Genomic DNA, 20,763 nt, shown 5'->3' on the forward strand with positions numbered 1-20,763 from the left:
AAATATAGGAGTGGACGAACTGACTTTTTTTTTTAATATATATAAATAGAGTCACAAAACAATGCAGGAAATGTTTTATAAATTTGCATGCATAACCTAAGCATTTCTTTGACTGTTCCAACTTCTTTCCACAAATTGAAACCAAAAGTAAAAATGAGAAAAGTTCAAATAATGAGCTCAGTCGTTGGTACCGCTAATCATTTATGTTGATGTGTAGTCATGAGAACACACAAGCAAAATAGATGCACATGCACGTTCAGTAGGTAAGCTTTCAAACTATTTCAACTTTCTTTTTGTACATTTTCTTCTTGTAATATGACTTTATTTCACATATTTTCACCTTATTCCCTCTTTTTCCCCCTCAATCTAATTTTCCTAAAATTTGAAGTTTCTCATGGCCTAGTGGTTAGCATGTTGGCCACACAGTCAGGTGATCGGGAAGGTCTGGTTTTGAATCTCCGTTGGGCATCGTTGTGTGGAGTTTGCATGTTCTCCCCGTGCGTGTTTTTTTTTTCCCTCCCACATTCCAAAAACAGGCATGTTAGGTTAATTGCCGACTCTAAATTATCCATAGGTATGAATGTGAGTGTGAATGGTTGTTTGTCTATACTGTATGTGTCCTGCGATTGACTGGCGACCAGTCCGGGTGTACCCCGCCTCTCGCCCAAAGTCAGCTGGGATAGGCTCCAGCATACGCACGACCCTGGTGGGTGAGGACAAGCAGCATAGAAAATGGATGGATGGATGAACTTTCTCATATTACCACTTAAAAAAAAGGCTTTTTCTTTACTATTTTGACTTAATGCTACTAAATTGTTCCTTATATTGTTATTATTCTTGTAAAATTACAACTTTTTCCTCATTAGATTCCAATTTCTTTCGCTTCATATTGTGACTTAATTCTCGTAAAATTACTGCTGATTTAACCATTTTTGCGTTTTCTTGTTAAATGATATGTTAAGAATGTGCCAATAAACAAACAGCTGAAGGCCGCACTTTGGACACTGCTGCTTTATCTGATTGAAAATAGACTCCAGGGATGACATGTCAACATTTTCTAACATACCTAGTCATGTGATGTTTACATTTTCCAAAAAGTCCATTTTGACCAGCACACATTTGAAGGGGAGACGTAAAAAAAAACCACACACACACACACACACACACACACAAAAATTGGTGCTAAAACAGTACCTGGCCTGACAGCAGCTCACTGTCGTCCCTTTCAAAGATGTTGCAAAGTTGAGCTTTACAGAAAAGAGGATGATAACTGAACAAGAGGGAGGATGGGCAGTGGGAGGGAATTGGATCTGCTACACAAAACTAGTCCAACTGAAATTCTCCTTCAACGCCCTCCTCTTGCTTTCAAGCAGACGTGGAGCTGCCTGGAAGGACACCACCAGCCCGCGGAGACGTCACACTGTGGCAGAGAATCTCCATGACTGTCTTGCCATGTTCTCATACACTTTCCGTCCTACAATTAACGCTTATTCATCAAGTTGTCATGTTTAGGCCACACGACTTGCTTTCGTTATGCCCCCATGCTCGCTACCGCCAAAGCAGAAGCTAACCTTAACGCACACACGACTCATTAAAGGGACTGGCAGGCGTGTGAAGCACCTCTCCCAATTGTCCACCGACAAAATGAACGTAAAAACCCAAAGAAGCAATTAGCATGCTATGCTGCTAGCCACAGAGGACACCGTCAGAAGCAGTCCGCGGCAGGAAGTCACTCACCTCGAACATGCCGGTCTGCCTTTCATTGTGCAGATGTTCACACCAAGATACGGAACGGTTAGCTAACGTTAGCCATCCTTGTGTCCACTTTCATATGTCCTCCACGGTTCATCTCGATGCTCGTACACAGCGGCTCAGACGCCGTCTCTGTACAGCCACCTCTGGCCCCACAGGCAAGCCACTATGAACGAAACATTGCGCGGTACAATGTTTGTTGTGTATCCGTGGTGTCCCTTGGCAGTGAGGAATTGATAAGCTGTCGTAGTTTAATTTCTCGTGCTCCAGCTGGTCCGACCACAGGATACTTGAAGCACTTGTGTATGATGACGGCATTTTTATTGGACTACACTTCCGGGTTGCTCACTCTTGTGGAACGATCCCAGCCGAGTCAAGCCGAAGCTATGCGGACGAAAATATACGGTCAAAACTTGGGGAGAGTCATCAATTCGTTCCAGAATAAATTTTTCTCATATGAAATCATGTAAATCCAATTAATCCGTTCCAGAAAGTCAAAAATGTTCACACAAAACATGTTAACAATTCGAAATGAATATAAATGATGAATGACAGGGATAAATTAGGATTTAAGCTTACTTTTGCCTTCATTGAAGACGTGATTGTTGCCAAAGACACAATGTGGCAGCAGGACAACAAGATGGACACCATCTTCCTGTTTTGTTTCTCTGTTTCTCACTTCAATAAGCCAAAAAGGAGCCAAAGAAAGTTGCGGGTGAAAAGTGAAGAATACTGAATTCAAGAAAAAGCTCATGACAAAACCCTCCTCCTGTTGTTGTTTTTAAGTTTGAAAATGTAGGAAAAATTATTTCTTCCAGATGAAACTATTTTCTGCTTACCTTAATTAGTATAATCAATATACAGTATCTAAACTATTCATCTCCCATACTTAAAACTATCCCTCTGCATGTTTATATCACATTGATTGTGCTCAGGTCAGTTTGACCCACCAGTCAAACAGTGACAGAAGTATCTCACACACCCACACACACACTGCAATAGTTTATATTTTCTGGTTCAGAACTCAAAGATGTCAAACGTTTTCTATGTACAGTAATCCCTCGCCACTTTGCGCTTCACTCTATCACGTTTTTTTCCAAAATGATATAATAAATATAATATAATATATATAATGATATGAATAAAAAAATGTTTAAAAAAAACAGCATTGAAGCCTCATGAGGCATCGAACCACTTGAGCGAACTGGTTCGAGAAAGTGTTCATTTCTCGAAGCGTCATGTGCACACAAAACCACCTACCGGCCAGGTGTATAATCACAGGCAGCTGTCTCTGAACCACATTGTGTATGATTAATTGAATTTTTGTGTCCATGAATAACAAAAAATGTATGACCAAATAATGTCTCAACATAAATGACCACATATGTGTATAATCAAATAGTTTTTGAATATATTGTGTTTGTGTACATTTTCCCCAAATGGTACTATCATATGACATGGCAGGTTGTGTAATGTTTTTCTGTCACTTTAGAAAAATGCCATGGACTTATGCAGGCAGAGGACAGTGAAAGTGCTTGTGGAACTATGAAGAACACTGAATATGCTTGTGTAACTAGGACAATGATGTACAGGACGGGGGAGATTGTACTCATTTTTATTAACAAATAACACTTTCTCAACAGTTTGTAGTTGGTTTTAAACTATTTCTTTTTTTTGACACAACTTCTCCAGCCTTCGAAGCAGGCAGACAAGCAGGTTCAGTGTGTGGGCGATGCAAATATGGTGCCGAACCTTCAGCTCTCTCACACAGGCAACCATATTGGGAGCACCATCAGTGACCATACACGTCACCTTATTAGTGATAGCTTGGATCCAATTTGGACACAAATGTCCTGAATCCAACATCATCCACAATCCTGAAGTGCAGACAAGGGCTTCATCAAGCTCTTGTATTCTGGTAGCTGGTTAAAAGAGAATAAATGAAGTGTCTGTTGAGCATCTTTATTTACACAATAAACAACAGTCAATATGGAAAAATTGTGATAGCCTGGAATGACCTACTTTGGCTGGGTGAACCTCCAGTTCTTCTCACTGCAAGGCACAGCAGTGCCTCAGCATGAATGAGGTGTTGTTATTGTACCCCAACTCCTTGGAACGCAAACACTTCACCTTTGAAAAAATATAAAACAGATACAAAATACTGTTCTCCATAAACAAACCTCATGTGTCAGGAATAATGTTAAATTTTGCTTACCTTTTTAGGAGTTATCAAATCAAAATGTTCCCACACAGGGGAACTCCTCCTCTTCCTCACTGGCTCCATCCTCTTACCTATAGTCTCTCCTGACTCTTCTAAATCTTCAAACTATCTCTCTCCAAACTATCTCCAAAGTAGATAAATGCTATCCAAACTCTATAACCTCTAGCCAAACGCTGAAATAACTGCAACTCCTCATCAAAAACCCATACTTTGAATGCAGCCTGAAGGGTTTATATTGCTGTCAAACCTCGCGCCAAAATCTGAACCGCTGCCCGAAGCAGTCACGTGGTACAGCCGGGCAGCGAGGCTTCAGACGTCATCATTTTCAGCTCCTCCCCTAAATGAAGCGAGCCTCGATACTACGGAATCGCAGAAGTGCCAAAATTAAAAAGGGAATACGTGCGGAAATACAAAAAAACAATAATACAAAAATATACAAAGAATCAATAATTAAAAAATATACAAATATAGTCATGTTCTTTTACCAATTTGTTATTGTTCTTTCTGTATTGTCTTTGTTTTTATAATTTGCCGTTGGTTTCCTGTTTTGTATTTGTCTTTTCCACTTCTTTTTGTCATTGCATTTAGTAATGACAAAGACAAAAGAATGATTTCTGTATTGTCTTTGTTTTTTCCATTTTGGCGTCGCTTTTCCTGTTTTGTCTTTGTCTTTTCCATTTGTGTTTTTTCATTTAGTAATGGCAAATGCAAATAGCATGCAAATGCCAAAGAATGAATATGTTGGACGTGGACGAATAGTTTGCCACGATAGTTTGCCAAACTATTGAATAGTTTGCTAAATCTGATTAGAAAACACAGTAGAAGCTTGTGTGACTACAGTAATAAAATAGAAAACATAGAGCATGTATTAATTATTTGTAGTAATGAAAAGGAAAAAATGCAGGAAAAAGAATAGGGTGATAGTTGAGGATATTCTACAGTTACAAAGCATGTAGGGTTTAGGGAAATCTCTAAATTCTTAAGGAAGACAGGTTTAGATAAAAGGATTTTTCCCCCCCATTATTTTAATTTAGATTTTTTTTTAGTTCCAGCCACACTCCTGACCAGAAGATGGTGGTAATGCACACTGTAAGTTGCTTGCCAACCACCAAGAAAAAAGATGCGCTCTCATTGACGTCATATCAGAATTACAATATTTTATTATGTGCTATTAATATTAGTATTATTCTCCCTCATTATCTGAATTAATATAAGATACGTGGCCTATGTTTATACTCTGGTACAGTAGGTGGCGGTATGCACCTTTTGAAATCATGTTTCAACCCGCCATTAAACCAAAATAAGACGATGACGTCACATCAGTGCGACACATCAACTGGCTGTGAGAGAAACACAAAAGTAGAGGCGGCGAAGTTAAATCTGACGTTTGTTTGTGGCTGTATTTTGACTGACTGTCGCCGGTGGGTATTAATATATTTCTATATATTCTGTTGTATTATTCTATTAATTTTATGCTATATTTGTCAAATGCAGTAGTTCTCTTCACGCGCTGAGCTCAAGTGCTACTAAATGTGGCTGTTTTATAACAGTTGGTTCGCTACTGCTATTGGACATACATTTTGAACACGCGATGATTCATGTGACGTATTAAATCCCTGTTGTTAATCATTTTGATAGTTTAACTCGCGAATATGCGAATTAATAGGCTAAGTTTAGCCTCGCGAGGTACGGTTACTTTAACGGACAGTTTGTCGCCGCTGCAGACATGTCGTGTTTTGGTGGTGATCCCAACTTCTGCCCAGAGTGTGGAAATGTTCTTCCTCTCCCGGGGATGCAAGACACAGTCTGCTGTCCCCGCTGTTCCTTCTCCAGACCTGTAACAGGTATACTCTTTGCCATGTTTCAAAGTTGAGGTTCAGCCAAAGGGCAGCAACGTCCAAACGCTCCAACCACGGTAATTATTGAAATTCAAAAACACTAGCAAGATAAAACAAATGCATCCTGAAAATGCTGCAAATTAAAACAAATCTGCAATCACAAACGCTGCAGAGTTTGCACAAATGCAAAAGAAAAAAAGTACACACAAACCTCCAAAACAACTCCATGAAGTGAAAAGTTAAATACTTCATTGATGTCCTGTGAAGGCTACCAGGAAGTCTTTAAATACTTTTTACGAAATATACAGCAGCTGATGGCCAAGAGTTAAAAGACATAAAGAAAAAATCTAAGTTTTCATTTTGCCAACTTTCCTCTAGGTAGGTCTCTCACGATAAGAAATTTTGCTGGACAATAATTGGCCATTATTGTCGATAAATGATATTGTCAACATTATTTTGACACAATTTTCTCATGAATGTAATGAAAATGTATGACATAATAATGCAAGCACATCGTATCAAAAGCAATAAACTTACATTTCTCAAGAGTATTTACGTTGTAATTGGAATGTCAAGAGCTTTTAAATAAATAAACAATAATCCCCAATGAAAATAAAACTCTCCAGTTCATTTTCATTTATCGTGTGATAAATTATTTATCATTATTGTCCCAACTCTAGTGCCCGTTTTTTCCTCATCAACACCCCCAATTTTTTTTTTGTCCAGCAAAATTTTGCTGGACAATAATTGTCCTACAAATTATTGCCGATAAACAATATTATTGCCAACATTAGACAATTTTTTTCATTAATGTAATAATATATTTCTATATGTAATTTCTTTTCACTCACTGTGTGCTACTAAAACACAGCATATTTGTAATGATGCACAATTAAAATAAACATGAAACAGATACATTTCCCGGAGCTGTTTGACATTTCTAAAAGGAGAATATACATAGAGCTATAAAGAAAAAAGCAGCAGCATTGGAACTCATTGGCGCCAGAGTAAACATATTGGGTAAGTTTACATTAATGTAAACGGACATTGATGTACTGTAAGTTTATCTTTAATACTAGCAAGAGTACTTGATCAACATTGGCCGCTTTTCCTCCTCTGAACTACTTTGACACCCCCAAATTCCCTCCACATCTGACAGCCAATCAAAACCGTGGGAGACTCGTACAATTCAGTCTGGATGTGAACACGTCACTCACCAGTGTAGGTGGTCACAGCCGCTCGTCGGCACCCATGTGCAGGGTTTGCTAAGCGTCGGCGATGAGTTTTTGCAGTGGCAGTTGTTTGTCGCCTCTCGTGTTTGGCGGCCATTACACTTACGTGCACCACCATAAACTGTCCGGGCGGCACTTACACTTTCCCTATTTTTGTTCCGCCAGAATCGATTATTGACATTTATGAATCGATTAATAATAGACATTGTCCACATTGCGATGCATCTAAGAATTTATTATTCCCCCACTCCTAGAAATTACCCGGAAATACTCAGCGTGTCAATGCAGACGTCAGCTCATTTGCATATACACTTCCTTGATTGACTTATCAATATTGTGTGTGGAATACGCTTGTTTTAGAATATTTTTAGAGGATCGTGTTCAGTCGGCACACAGAATGGCACAGACACATCAAGGTATTTTAGCCTAAACAAGGGCGTATTTATTTAAGCATCAACACACAAGATATATGATTGCAGCGAAAAAGCCTCTTACCTACGCCAACAGAGTGGAGAGCCAACACCCGTGGAAGAGTTCGCGTCAATCGGCTGGGCGTTCGATCACAACCCGCAGCAGACTCCGTCTAGGTGTTTTCGCTCTCCCCTCTTTATACCAGTCTGTTCGTGCGAGCGTGAGAACGGGGTGGCCGGCCCCGAAACTCAGGCATTCGCACGCAGAGTTACTATTTTTTAACAAGCACCTGGTAGGCAAGGTCAGCAGATATACAGTGGGAAGTGAATATTCAGAACAACACAAACCCTTTCTCATATTCGTATCAAGACCATAACAAGATACAGTGGGAAGTGAATATTCAGAACAACACAAACCCTTTCTCACATTCGTATCCTGGGAAATGAATGTTCGGAACAACACAAACCCATCACCCTTTCACATTCCACTCTTGATGTTCTGAACATCATTTTCCTCAATTCATAAAATCTTCATTATTCATCATGTTCCCCTCCCAATTATTCCAATTAACCAGATCGTGTTGCACCCTCTCAAGTAAATCCGCCCGTGTGTCACAGACAAATTCACCCCACATCATATTCCCCGCAACATGAAAATTCCAAACATAAATATCCGGTCCCCCGCTTTCCACAATTACCTCAATTTTGGTAAGCCCAAAAGGGGCATCGCTTTCACACACAGCAATTCGCATACTACTACCACTGATTAAAAATTATTCTCTCAAGCTGTCTTTTAGCTCGTCTAACATACAAGCAAGTGAATACGTTACATAAGGTTAATATAATTAAGCATCCTGCCAAAATAAACAAGGGTGGCAGTATGGTTTTCCTGGCAGTTACAGACATTCCAGATAAAATATCCCACCAATGATGGGCGGAACTCTGCTGCACTAGCCTCGCTACATGTTTCACTTCATCCCCGGCTATTAATGTGGACACCCACAACCGCGTGACATTGTACCTAGGTCTTTGTATCAGATCCTTCAATTCTGTGGACCGGTCCAATGCGCATTTGAACCGGTCCAGAGACACAGTCCAGGGGTGGCACAAAACCTCCCACTGCACCGCTGACAATCTGGACTCCTGGGAGTAATTGGTGAGATAATACGTTTGATTATTCCAATGCCACAGGTGTACATCATTAAGACAGCCAACGAATGGAGCTGAAGGTAACTGTGGGTGTTGTCTCATGGTAGCTACGCATAGGTAATGTGGCCCTACCTGCCATAGCATGTCTCGTGGTGTCTCAACACTCCAATCACATAATGTTACCTGACTATCACTCAAACATGGATTAGCGTGACCCATCTGTAAAGTACATACCATCCCTTGATCAGTTTTATCACATAAATCAGTGTCATAAGTCGTATTTGTTGCGGCTTCAAACCACTCTCCACTCACATGCAGATAATGATATCCATGTATTGATATTACCGGAAGTACTTCATATCGGCATACAGTTTTCACTTGAGTTACATTGTATTGATACCAATAACCTTTGCATTGGGTGTTATTGCAAACAGTTTGTTCCGGAAATAGTTGGAGCCATAGTTTTTGACTAATATTCCAAGTATTTCTCCACTGATGATAATTCCCTGTATAAACTCCAGTTATAAACCTTTCCTTCTGAATGCGTGCATGTAACATTTGCATATTACAAGCAGTCCAATTGGCAATTTGGGTCAGATTCATTAAGGAGCGATAAGTTTCGTTAAACATAGTCAATTGCCAATTGTACTGATGCGTCCATAAATTGACATTACTCAATTGTGTACCTATCCCGTTAGGTAACCACTCCCCAACTTGGTGTAACGCCCGTGATGTATACTGTCCAGTGGTCGACAGCACTGTACGCGTGACCTCCCCGTCGATGGTGTTGGACACCCCCAACACCGTTCCAGTCCCTCCAAGCAGCGTGTCATACCACTCTCGACGTCGTCGATGACATGTTGGGAGATTTGGAAACTTGATTGTCCATGACACCACAGTCCTCTGAGTAGCTTGGGCCATTCGGACGTGAAGAGTTTGTGCCAGGCATGTGTAACAGACGTAGATGTTACAGTCACTGGTGATGTTGGCCATCAGACATGCTTGACCTGCCGGACAGCTCACGTGGTCCTGCACTCGTTCCAGGTCGTTTCTTGGGTTGTTCCCCAATAGTGGGCCACCATGACACCAAGAGCAAGGAGGCGCTTGACCAAAGAGCCGGCACCACCAGGTCCGCGGTCCCCAGCCATCTTGTCGATGTCGAGCCCTCCTTGGCACTCCAGTAAAGCGTTTCCAGTTGATCATTTACCTGCACAAAGAAGCCCAGTTGGACATAGCATCCTACACTTTCTAATCTTCCCTTAAGTAACATTTTGACACAGGTACATTGACCCATTTCTCCTGTCCTGAATACATGACACTCACGGTAGCATCATTTCCCTGTGCTATAATTTCAGCGGGTTGTGGAGGACCATCCCGCTGCTTCACCCACACTTTAGCTCCCACCTTATCTGTTGAACCAAAACCTCTAGTACTTCTAAAAGTAACAACCTCAGGTGGAGTAATCTCCTGTACTGGGGTCATATTGCATGGTTTAATTATTAACTGTGCAATTTTGTCATCCTTTTGTACAACCACGGGTTGTTCCCCCCATAATCTACAAATTACCCCAATTTCTCCTTATCTTTTATTGTTTTAGTAATCTCCTCCTGACCCCCACGGATTCTATATTGTTTCATGGAGATTAACGTTGTCGCTTCAGGTATGGGGAATGGTGCCATGTGCACTTTTCCCACCAAAACAGACTTTATTTTCCTAAGATCTCCAAACATAAACTTCCCGTGTCTTAAATGCAAAGTCATTCCTGTCAAAATGTCCATTCCCACTATCCACTCCTTTATGGGAGTGACTACAACGGTATACTTTTTAATGGGCGTTTGTCCGATTTTTGGTGGTAGTGTTATACTTTTACACTACTTGTCCCCCAATTCCCGTTTAGGGGCACAATTTTTTCTTTAATTTTGTCCGGATTTCCACTAATCAACGAGGCCTCAGCCCCTGTGTCCACCAACGCTGTTACAGTTTGCACAGACTTGTCCCAATATATCTGCACTTGCACATGAGGCCTAATATCACTGGTAGACCAGTTCACCGCATTTTGGACTGTCAGGGCTTGACCATCCCCCCTATTCTTCATCCCTGTCACCCCTTCGCCTATCTCTTTTCTCCTTCTTCCTCTGCTTCTTGGTCTGCTTTCTGCTCACGGCAGCAACATACCTTTCTTCCTCTCCCGAATCTGAGGAATCATCATCAGACTGATCCTCCACTCTTGAACGGGGTGGCGCCGTAGGAGGTGGCCTGACCACTTCCTTCAGCATAGCGACCAAGTCTGCCACACCCAGATCCACCCTAGGAGCCATATTACACCTCACTTGTATGCCCTTCTGCCTACACTTCTCCATTAACGCATTCGTCGGGATGCCATCTATTTCCTCTGCTGGTACTCCCGCTTTAATCAAAGCCGTCCACATCTCAGTCCTGGTAGCTCCGCTACCACTCTCCTTCACGAAAGGCTTACGCTCTTCTCGGGTTTGGGGGAGCTTACTCGGCTCAGAAGCCGTCATGCCCCAATCCCCAAGTCCTGCTAACTCCATCAACCTCATTCGCACAGCAGCACACGTCAAGTCTTGTGCTCCTAGCAACACTGTTAACACCGCGGATCTATATTGCGGTGGGGAATCACGTATGATAGCGTCCCGAACCCGCTTAGACACTTCCTTGTCATTAATAAAAGGGTCTGAATCCCGTGACACTGACTCCCTCAAACATAGCCGCGCCATCCGCTGCGCTGCATCCCGCAAGGTATGCCAGGTACCAGTCAACAGCGGCCAGTCCCCAGGTGTGGGGTACACTTCATGGGCGGCCATAGCATACAATAAACACAGTGGCAAACTTTCTCCATCCCCTATCAGCCGTCCCACTATCCTGTATTCTGTATTTACCGACGGGTCAGACGACATTCCAGAAAACCTGACACAATCTCCCGAATCCACAGCTATAGCATCGGCCCCATCGTCAGCCAGACGCAGCAGCCACGTGTCCAACGCTTCTCCTGGTCTTTGTTTATATCTCGACAAAATCAGAGTCACCTCATCTTGTGTAAAATCCTCCTTAATCAACCGTTGTTCCTGCATCTCAAGCACAGGCTCCATCACAGGCCGCCCGTTTGCTCCTATCACAGGCTGCCCCTGTGCGTCCACCATCTGCCTCATATCTGCTATGCCTTGCACCTGATGTCGTCGTGTAACAGGTTGCATTTTTTTAAATTGCTTTAATGATGGATAAATACTTCGAACCGGGGGCGGATCGGGGAGAGGTCCCAGCCTCTCGTCTGGGTCATCTCCCCATATGTCCCCATCCCACCCCTCGGGATCCCAATCTTCACTCATCCCGGCCACAAAGGAGCGAACTTGCTTCGCATCAACTTTACGGGATGAACGATTTTGGGCGGCACGAATCAATTGCGACAGGCACATAACGGTCTTATCCATTATGCACTGCATTCGCCTTAACTCTTTTTCCTTATCCTGCAGCTGCTTGGTCTGTTGCGCCGTCTGAGCGTTGGCCTTCGCCACCGCTAGATTACGCTCCTTCCATGCCTCTGCACAGATCCACAAACTCTCCTGTGTTCCCCTCAAGGGTGCCTCCTCGTTATATTCAACCTTGTTCAACATTCGTAACAGCACCTCCGCGCTTGCTACAGGGATATCGCCAGTCCACGGCCCAGGGCGTCCCCCGCGTTGTCGTAAGACGGCGCCTATCCCTTTCACCTCGTCAGGGGCTACCCACCCTGACGACACTTCCTCCATGGTGAGGACATCTGTATTCTTCACTTTTCTTATACAGCACAAAGCCATTCTGCATGCAGCTGAACGTGGATCCTGCCGACAACGCCAAAAATGTTTTAGAATATTTTTAGAGGATCGTGTTCAGTCGGCACACAGAATGGCACAGACACATCAAGGTATTTTAGCCTAAACAAGGGCGTATTTATTTAAGCATCAACACACAAGATATATGATTGCAGCGAAAAAGCCTCTTACCTACGCCAACAGAGTGGAGAGCCAACACCCGTGGAAGAGTTCGCGTCAATCGGCTGGGCGTTCGATCACAACCCGCAGCAGACTCCGTCTAGGTGTTTTCGCTCTCCCCTCTTTATACCAGTCTGTTCGTGCGAGCGTGAGAACGGGGTGGCCGGCCCCGAAACTCAGGCATTCGCACGCAGAGTTACTATTTTTTAACAAGCACCTGGTAGGCAAGGTCAGCAGATATACAGTGGGAAGTGAATATTCAGAACAACACAAACCCTTTCTCATATTCGTATCAAGACCATAACAAGATACAGTGGGAAGTGAATATTCAGAACAACACAAACCCTTTCTCACATTCGTATCCTGGGAAATGAATGTTCGGAACAACACAAACCCATCACCCTTTCACAACGCTGTTTAAGTTGAATGAAGTGTAACGTTTTGTCATTTTAAAGTACATGTTTTGGATACTGCAAAATGCGTTTTGTGCACAAAGAGGTGTTACACGTTGGGAATCACGTCAGCTGAAACGTAAGTTCAACACTTTTATATTATTTATTTCATTGTCTTTGTCACAAACCTTTTCATGTCCTAAAATGATGATGCACAAACGGTCTGAAATTGACATCAGATGGTGATTTATACACAACAGGTATGAAGAACGTTTCGATCACGACGCACACGACACACACAGCTCGCAAGTATTGCACTCGCTAGCGCATAGCAAAGAGACTGAATGACTGGCAGGAGGGTTCACTCACTCTGTTCATTCCGTTACGTGCCCAGGTGTTGAGATAAATGCATGGAATGAACCCTCTTGTCATCCATTCTGTTTGGTAGAGAGATGGGAGGAAAACAAACACGCATGCACATGTCAATATATCGAGGCAGGCAAAGTTATCGAGTTTTTTATTTATTGTGCGGTTAATTGATTTATTGATTATTGTGACAGGCCTACAGGCCCCAAATAAATACATACTTTTTTACATTTATTGATTTTAGTTAAAATTATTTTATGTAAGTTATTTTTTATTATTTATGGTTTGACGTTTTTTTTTTAAATAATTATTTATTTTGTTGTATTATTTATTGGTTTTATAAAACTATTTTTGCCCCTCACACACACAGCAGCGCTCTCACTCTGCCGTGCTCGCTCAGTCAGTCCGCTTAGGAGACAAAATGCCAAAAGAAACTACATTTTTTTTTTTTACACCATGGAAAACTGACTTAGTAAAACAGGGTCAGGGTCCGTCAAGGAGAACATTCTAGTTTCCACCCAAGTTTTAGAGAGCGTATTACAGTTTAATGTCATGTAAGTTGCATCTCTGTGAGATAAAAAACAGATGCAACTCTTAATTCATATGTCCACCATTATCTATCTAAGACTATTATAGCACCTTTGAAAGTGAAATAAAGACATGCAGATATACGCAGCATCCCATTTGACTTTATACTTCCATGCAGGATTTCCAGGTGCTCATACATTCACAAGTTAATGTTTTCATGCAAATAATTTTGAAAATGTTCAAAGTCGTGTATTTAGTTGCCATTTGATATATTGCGTGTTTTGAAAGCAGCTACATTAAAGCATAAAATGTACTTTAGTCCATTGTATTAAGTCTAATAACGACATGCATGTTTTGATCATTTGTTTTGCTTGTGGTCAACTTTTTTTTTTTCCACTTTTTAAAGTTTTCTTCAGCATTTGTTTTTGAGCTGTTTGCAAATACACAAAGTCCCCAACTAACGAACACAATTGCTTCCAGACGACCGTTCTTAAGTCGAATTGTTCTTAAGTCGGGGAAAAGGTAATATTACCAATGATATAGGTACTACATGTGCGTGTATACATATACAGTATATGTGTATGTATGTAAATATGAGTTTGGATGCAGTAGTAATATTAAACCAGGATAATTAATGAAAAAAACAATAATAAAAATGATATAATAATACGTAATGATAAATGTTATTTACCTTTGAAGAGGAGTGGCCGAGCATACGTCATTGTGGTGGTGGAGGAGGAGGAGATATTGAAAAAAAGGACAAATCGGCGTCGTTAGAGTCTTCTAAAAGAGGTAGTGTTCTGTGGGTGGTGTAGAATTAAGCAGGCTTATTAACTCTTCATAAACTTTAATCACACGCTCTGTCCGGGTTGCATCATAAAACTCTTAGCCTTCCTCTCTCCTCTTCCTCGTCTTCCTGTATCTGTTGGTCCCATTAGCAGTGTCACAGTGCCCTCTGCTGGTCAAGCATGTAGCAGTATAAATATGGTCTTATAAGGCAAACACATGAAATATGGACCAGTCGGCTTGTGTTCGTATCTCTGAATGTTCGCACGTCGGATGTTCGTTAGTAGGGGACTTAGTGTACTCAGTGGCTGCAGATAGAACTTTTCAATAGCTAGTAAATATGGCTAATTGATTTTGGTAAGATGTTTTTGTGAAGCTGTTCTAAACACATCATGTATTAGTTGAAAAACAACTGGCTTTAGCCTATGTGGTATCACTTTCAGCCCAATGCAGCCACTTGTTTCTATTTTAAAATGCTCAACTATAGTATCAAATTGTAGGCTAATTACCGAAATGCATTAAATGTATATACTGTATTTTTATTAGACAGGCAGAAGGCAAGAGTAAGGTGTGGAGGTGTTACATTAGATGCAACGTGTGCAGTGTGCAAGTTAGCCAGGGCTCCAGCACCAGCAAAGCAAAGAACACTACAAATTTGTGGTAACACCTAAAAGTAAATCACAAAGAGGCATGTCCTTATGTCGACAGTCTTACTAATTAAACTTCTTTATTTTCATTTAGTTGTCTTTTGCTTCTATGCATTGAATTGTTTTTTGGGAATTCTAAGAATTTATGTTAATGTACTGTATATATCCTGTGTAGATCAATGCTCTTTCCGATATATATCGGCTATCGGCTTTCTTTTAGCCCCCAGTAACTGTATCTGCATTGGCCCCAAAAATCCCATATCGGTCGGGCTCTCATGTAATGTATGCAATTTTTGTCTATGTGTTGAGACTTTAGGGACACCCTACACATCATCATCTTGTTTTTGATGGCATTTGTGGTGTTCTTTTGTGTATCGCATCATTTCTATGTTAATGAAATGTATTTGAAATGTTGTTTTAATCCACTTAAATAATTCTGAATATGAAACATTATCTGCAATGGTATGACAGGAGCTGTGAATTCATAACTGCTGTTTTTAAAAATCTATTTTTTTCTATATTTTTGTTTTAGCGTTTTCAGGTCGAGAAATTCGCTCTACAGTGGTCTTCAATCTAGCGGACAAGTCTTCTGTGCTTCAGGAGAGCAGTGAGGACTCTGAAATGAAGGGGCCTGTGGTAAGATGACCTTTTCTGCTGGATGCATTGTGCACGACTTTTGTTTTGGTGGAGTGTGTGTGCAGAAGAGCCGGCTCGGAGTGTCTAGACTTTTTAATGAATCAGAAGAGCCGATTCTCATGGCGTGTGAGCCGGCTTGCTCCTCTCACTCTCAGCTTATTCTGATTTGTTCACTTGTTTCTGTGCAATTAAAGTCTTTTGTCACAGAACAAATGCACAAAATAAGGAATTTATAAGTATGGTTGCATATCGTTTACATAATATAAAATACCGGTGCCAAATCTGTCATTTTGAAATGCTTAAATGTTGCCCAAACCGTTACTTCAAAAAGGGATAATGTACAAATGTGATCCATGAACGATGCCTTTGTATTGTAATGGAATTTTGTGACGTGCATGTTGAACACAATCGTAATATCAATACTTCAATATTAAAAAATAAAATGATAAATTCACCAAACGAAAATCTAATTCACAATAAATTGTCAGCATTATTACAGCAAAACTAGCATTGATACACAACACAGGGACTGTGCAAAAAAAAAAAAAAAAAAAAAAACCCTCAAGATTTGACACCACTTTAAAGGAAAACTGTACTTTTTGGGGGAATCCACAATCCTTACTGTATGTGAAACATGAACACGTCTTTCCCTTTTCTGCATTCTAAAGAGAGAAAAACAGCTAGCATGTGGGAGCTAACAACGCACGTAACAAGACACGCCTATTTTCATGCCATCAGTAGGTAAATGTGCTAACAGTGTCAAAGCGCTTTGAGTGCCTTGGAGGTGGAAAAGTGCTATTCAAGTGAGAGACCATTTCCAAAGGTTTTATATACATGCTGTGACCATGCACAGGTACATTCATGATTACGTGTAATAAAAAGCATAGACAACCTGTAATCGTGATGTACACCAGAAATATTAGTCCTGCATGAATTATATTTATTTAATCTACATATTTAGATCCCTTGACAATGAAAACAAACCATTAGCAGTTGTATTCATAATGATATCAATATTAGTTCAGTAGTTAGTCACGAAAGTCACATTTTCCGTAATGGCGGTTTTCTTCTGGCCTAGCTCCAGCTTTTGAAGATACAGTACAACAAATCCGTTGGCACACTCCAGATTACTGTGTCTTGGCTATCGTATATATGATGTTTTTTTTTTTTCCATGTTTATAGCTTCATTTGTCTTCCTATGATAAATTCTAAAGGTCCCTTAATTTTTCATATGCGGGATCATAGTCCATCCATCCATTTTATATACCACTTCTCCTCATTAGGGTCGCAGGGGCATGCTGGAGCCTATCCCAGCTGACTTCGGGCGACAGGTGGGGTACACCCTGGACTGGTCGCCAGCCAATGGCAGGGCACATATAGACAAACAACCATTCACACTCACATTCATACCTATGGACAATTTAGAGTCTCCAATTAACCTAACATGCATGTTTTTAGAATGTGGGAGGAAACCGGAGTACCCGGAGAAAACCCACACACGCACGGGGAGAACATGCAAACTCCACACAGAGATGCCCCAGGGGAGAGTCGAAACCAGGTCTTCCCGATCTCCAGAATATTACTGTGTTGGCCAACATCCTGGATCATAGTATCCGGAATTATTCCATTATCTGGATCAGTCTTTGATATTTTGTAGAAACTATTATTTTTTTTCTCCACGCAGCAATGCCAAAAATGGTCCTATCGCGCGATGTTAAAGAATCCTTTAAAAAATTCCTGGATCCAGACGGTGATCCGAATCACCCCACAATTTAATCAGTTCATATCCCATCTACGACAATTCCTGAAAATTTCATCCAAATCCATTCAGAACTTGTCAAGTTATTTTGAAGACAAGAAAACAAACAGATAAAGGCCGTCAAAAACATAACCTCCTTGGCAGAGGTAATAAAGCCGTAAGAAAACACCAACAATGTTCTATTTAGATCACTAACCTGTATATAAACCAAGCTATTGTAGCAGCTAACACAAAGAACTATTTTTCTGGCGTAGTGATGCAGTGCCTCGCGCCACTACTGGGCCCACTCCAAAACAATGCGGTAGGACACCCGTCTGTACTGACTGGGAAACAAGAAAGCATATCAGAATCAGCCTCATTTGCCAAGAATGCTTACACAGACTAGGAATTTGGCTTCTGTTAAATATGAACTGAGAATAGACAACCAAATGATCTGTAAAAAAATTTGCCCACGTTCCGTGTTATGTTTATACACGGATAGATGGACTGTGTATACAAGTATAGCTGTGATATCAATCACCACGTGCTCCATGTATCACACTCAGTATCATGGTGACTTATTCCATGGACAGTTGTCAATCTGGTCCAGCTGGTCTGGGGCATCTTTTCTAGTTTAATTTCGGTAGGTGGAAAAAAATTCTACCACTGCAAGGTTTAGAATAGAATAGAATAGCTTTATTGTCATTATACAAAGTACAACCAGATTAAATTTAGCTCAGTGCAGTAGAAATACATTTCTCCCACAGGGATCAGTCCTAGCTCCCCTCTTATTCAACATCTGTATGTATGACTTGCCAGCAACAATCGGCAAAAGGGTTGTGTACACGGATGACTTGGCGGTCATGTGTTCTGCAAGAAACTGGCAGGCGTTCGAGGGGTCTCATACTCAGGACATGGCGACTTCATCCACTTATCTCCAGAAATGGAAGCTGAAGCTCAGTGTAATCAAAACGGTGACGGCAGCCTTCCAACTTTTACAACAAGGAGGCACAACGTGAGCTTAACGTTACTGATGATGTACGTCACTGTTGATGTACCAACATACTGTACCTTGGCATTATGTTGGATAGGGCACTCACATTTCGCCGACATTTGGAGTCACTGCGCAAAAAGCGAACACACGTTGAGACTACTGGCAGGATCGCGCTGGGGTGCTGGCGGTATGACCCTCCGTATACCTACCATTGCTTTGGTCCACTCTACCACTGAGTACTGCGCACCCGCTTGGTGTTGTAGTGCTCACCCTCGTCAAATAGACCAGCTAATTAACGAAGCTTAGTGACTGGATGCCTGCGTCCCACACCAACGAGCAATCTGTACGTATTAGCAGGTATCCAACCATCTGAGCTTCGACGCAAGAGCCACACATCTCTAGCATGCCAAGCACTGGAGCCCAGGCATCTCTTGCATGACTGCCTCCTGTCTCCTCCTTTCAGAGGACACCGGCAGCTTAAATCGAGACACCCATTTGTCCCTGCTGCACTGGAATTGCTAAATGACCTTTATCAGTCATGCACCGATGCGGCACATTGGGTGGACTACAAATGGAACATAGAGTGGCAAGAAAGTTCTTCCAGACTCCATGCTTTCAATGAAAGATGTCAGTACAACACCACCAGGATTATGCTTTCCCAGGCCCGCTTGGGTCAGGCTACGCCCCCTCCGAACCGGCGTTGGTCTCGTCCGCTCATCCATGTACAGATGTGGTATGGCTTCCACTACAGCGCATCCATCTAACGGGTTTGCCTCCTTTTGTGTTAACATATCACTCCACACGAAGAAGAAGCTCCCTCATGCTAACTGTTTTTATATCTTTAGAACACACAGAAAAAATAGACGTGTGCTCAAGTCGCACATAAGGATTGTGGACGATTCCCAAAAAGTACAGGTTTTCTTAATACATACATTCCATACAATTGGAGCAGAAATGGATCATTGACACACAATTGTGGCGATGTCAGACTAGCGTTACGACGCGGTTTGCTTGTTAATTCTAACACGCAAGGATCATGTATTCGTTGAGTGTAGCCACAGGCTTGTGTTGTACATTTGATGTTCAGAATTCCAGCGTTCATGAAGGCATCTTGCCGTGACCGTGATTGGTGCTTAATGAGGAAGTGTTGTGACGGAGACGTCACTCGCACAGTATCGCCTTGTTGCAGGTGTCTGAGTCTGTATTCATTTAGCACCCAAGAGAAGCACCGGTAGCTGCTTAGTTTTTCGTCCGATTCTGACCGTTTACGTCGGCATCGGTGCCATTACTTCATTACCTTACCCAGTTTTGGTGCGCATCCATGATTATAAGACTCAGACATTTGCACTTTATTTATTTTTCACTGTGGTTATATACAGTACTTTGTGTAATAAAGTCATTTATCTTTTCTTACAGTTTACTATGATAGCTTATGATAATAATTCAATGTGTACAGCTGATCATATTAGCAATAATGGTTTGACTAGTTGCCTAATCGAGAAAAGAATGGCTAATAATGGTTGCAGCTTAATACGAGACTACAAATGACAAACTGTCAAAGAGGCGGCCAAAAGAAAAGATCCACACTTGTCCTCACTGGGTTCGTTGATCATTCCCCACCACTGCAGATTGACAGACGTTGTACTCGCTGCAACAAAGAAGGCATGATTTACCACACCAGGCAGATGAGGTCTGCGGATGAAGGCCAGACTGTCTTCTTCACGTGTATACACTGCAGGTAAGAATAGCAAGACTCCAACCTCAGCAACTCCTGGATTGTGTGAGCCTTGCTGATGATTGGGATTGTGTGGTTTCAGGTTTCAAGAGAAGGAGGACTCCTGAGAAGATTCCAGTGATCTCCAGTGATGCAAGATATCTCGTGGCCATTCACACCATTTCAGTTATTTCTCTCATCATCCTTTTCAAATTAAAATATTGTAATATGCTAAAGCAATTTTTTCTCATATTATTATTATTATTATTTTCACAAAAGATATGACGGTAATATTCATACTGCTGGGGGACACGTACTAAAATTTAATTATGATTTTTTTTCTCCTTACATTACACCTTTTTGCTATATTT

The 20,763-nt window shown here is 41.5% G+C and overlaps 3 protein-coding genes across 3 annotated transcripts in view; 1 reads left to right on the plus strand and 2 right to left on the minus strand.

Annotated features, from left to right (window-relative positions):
• Positions 1 to 2,094, minus strand: part of mgat1b (alpha-1,3-mannosyl-glycoprotein 2-beta-N-acetylglucosaminyltransferase b) — a 28,414-nt gene extending 26,320 nt beyond the window's left edge. The window contains exon 1 of the mRNA XM_054764209.1: positions 1,738 to 2,094. The gene's annotated coding sequence lies outside the window, so the exon portion shown is untranslated. The remainder of the gene's footprint in view (positions 1 to 1,737) is intronic.
• Positions 2,095 to 5,261: 3,167 nt separating this feature from the next.
• Positions 5,262 to 20,628, plus strand: polr1h (RNA polymerase I subunit H). The gene is made up of 5 exons (XM_054763769.1): positions 5,262 to 5,394; positions 5,698 to 5,817; positions 15,843 to 15,946; positions 20,307 to 20,416; positions 20,496 to 20,628. Exons 2-5 carry the CDS (start codon positions 5,700 to 5,702, stop codon positions 20,518 to 20,520), a joined length of 357 nt encoding a protein of 118 aa, XP_054619744.1. The 5' UTR covers positions 5,262 to 5,394; positions 5,698 to 5,699; the 3' UTR covers positions 20,521 to 20,628.
• Positions 7,451 to 12,881, minus strand: LOC129173144 (uncharacterized). Its single transcript, XM_054763763.1, has 2 exons — positions 12,604 to 12,881; positions 7,451 to 9,809 (listed from the first exon to the last, which is right to left on the minus strand). Exon 2 carries the CDS (start codon positions 9,803 to 9,805, stop codon positions 8,210 to 8,212), a length of 1,596 nt encoding a protein of 531 aa, XP_054619738.1. The 5' UTR covers positions 9,806 to 9,809; positions 12,604 to 12,881; the 3' UTR covers positions 7,451 to 8,209.
• Positions 20,629 to 20,763: the final 135 nt, after the last annotated feature.

Source organism: Dunckerocampus dactyliophorus, chromosome 20, assembly GCF_027744805.1.
Source record: "Dunckerocampus dactyliophorus isolate RoL2022-P2 chromosome 20, RoL_Ddac_1.1, whole genome shotgun sequence".
NCBI lineage: Eukaryota > Metazoa > Chordata > Actinopteri > Syngnathiformes > Syngnathidae > Dunckerocampus > Dunckerocampus dactyliophorus.

Excerpts from the sequence above, each read along its gene's own strand:
- polr1h (XM_054763769.1), top strand. The coding sequence starts at position 5,700 with ATGTCGTGTTTTGGTGGTGATCCCAACTTCTGCCCAGAGTGTGGAAAT. Across the intron at positions 5,818-15,842 it reads CTTCTCCAGACCTGTAACAG|CGTTTTCAGGTCGAGAAATT; the intron begins GTATACTCTTTG and ends TTTTTGTTTTAG. Across the intron at positions 15,947-20,306 it reads CTGAAATGAAGGGGCCTGTG|ATTGACAGACGTTGTACTCG; the intron begins GTAAGATGACCT and ends CCACCACTGCAG.
- LOC129173144 (XM_054763763.1), bottom strand. The coding sequence starts at position 9,805 with ATGATCAACTGGAAACGCTTTACTGGAGTGCCAAGGAGGGCTCGACAT.